At 50.1% G+C, this 1148-nt stretch overlaps 1 protein-coding gene across 1 annotated transcript; it reads left to right on the forward strand.

Annotated features, from left to right (window-relative positions):
• Positions 1-76: 76 nt before the first annotated feature.
• Positions 77-1148, forward strand: LOC109509441 (GTPase IMAP family member 7-like; the record flags this gene model as incomplete). Its single annotated transcript, XM_019859292.1, has 1 exon — positions 77-1148. A coding segment is annotated over one exon (855 nt), but the record flags the coding sequence as incomplete, so codon positions are not given.

Raw genomic sequence — 1148 nt, forward strand, 5'->3', positions numbered from 1 at the left:
AAAAAAAAAAAAAAAAAAAAAAAAAACACTAACAACTATGACCTTGGTCCTGTCCTCCTCTACTGTTTGTTTGTAGGTACTGGTTGTCTCCAGTCCCGATTGGTTCAGTTCAGACTGCAACCCAGAGGAAAGAAGAAGACACATCTCCTCCTTGATTACTTTGTCCAGCCCGGGACCGCATGCTTTCTTGTTGTGCGTGCCTGTGAACCAGCCGGCTGATGGCGAAACCAAAGCACTTGATGTCCTGGAGAATCTGTTAGGCCCCTCCGTGGTCAGCGGAAACACCATCATCCTCTTCACCAACATGGATGAGCTTGAGGAGGACGAGAAACTGGAGGATTACCTCGTCACGTGGCGCAAGGACCTCCGCACGCTGCTGGAAAGATGTGGCGGTCGATATCACACCCTGGAGACCCGGACTGGAGAATCGGAGGAGAGCAAAGCCGTTGAGGAGCTGCTCGAGAAAGTTGAGCAGGTGGTGAAAGAGAGCGAGGCTCAGTACTTTAGCTGCCCTCTGTACCAGGAAGTTAGTGAACAAGTGAGGAAGAGGCAGCTGGAAATAGTGAGACGAAGGATGGAGGAAGCACATGGTGACCCTTCTTCCATTGCACACTCAGAGGTGACTGATGACGACATGGAGGCAGTCCTGGAAGAGGCAGAAAGAAGCATCGGAGTTCTAAATTTGGACTTAGATCATGTTTTCCCCTCTTCCAGCATCTCACCTTCCTCTCCAGTCGCGTTGTCTTTCCGAGCCTTGTGGGACAAACTGGTGGGATGGTTAAAGTGGCTGCCCACTCTGGTGAGAAGGGAGGCCTTGCTTGGAGCTCTGGTCGGGCTCTTTGTTGGTGGGCCCGTTGGAGGCATGGTGGGTGCCACTGTGGGCTCAGTTGCTACAGAAGTGGGCAGGAGAAAAGCGCAGAAAGCAAAATAATGCTGATCATACGAGTGGACGCTGTGTCTTTTATGCCTTCGTTTGCACCTTAAAATCTCTTCACTGTGCTGCTAAGCTAACCAGCTCACATGACCTGCTGCTGTATGGAAACCAGCTTCTCATGACACACTCTATATGTCATTGCTTCTTTCCCGGTGAAAAAAAAAGGCAATTAATAAAAGCAGTTTGGTTTGCCCTGTTCGAGTTTCAAGCTCAG

This window comes from Hippocampus comes, unplaced genomic scaffold (genome assembly GCF_001891065.2).
Source record: "Hippocampus comes isolate QL1 unplaced genomic scaffold, H_comes_QL1_v1.1 C16899674, whole genome shotgun sequence".
Taxonomy (NCBI): domain Eukaryota; kingdom Metazoa; phylum Chordata; class Actinopteri; order Syngnathiformes; family Syngnathidae; genus Hippocampus; species Hippocampus comes.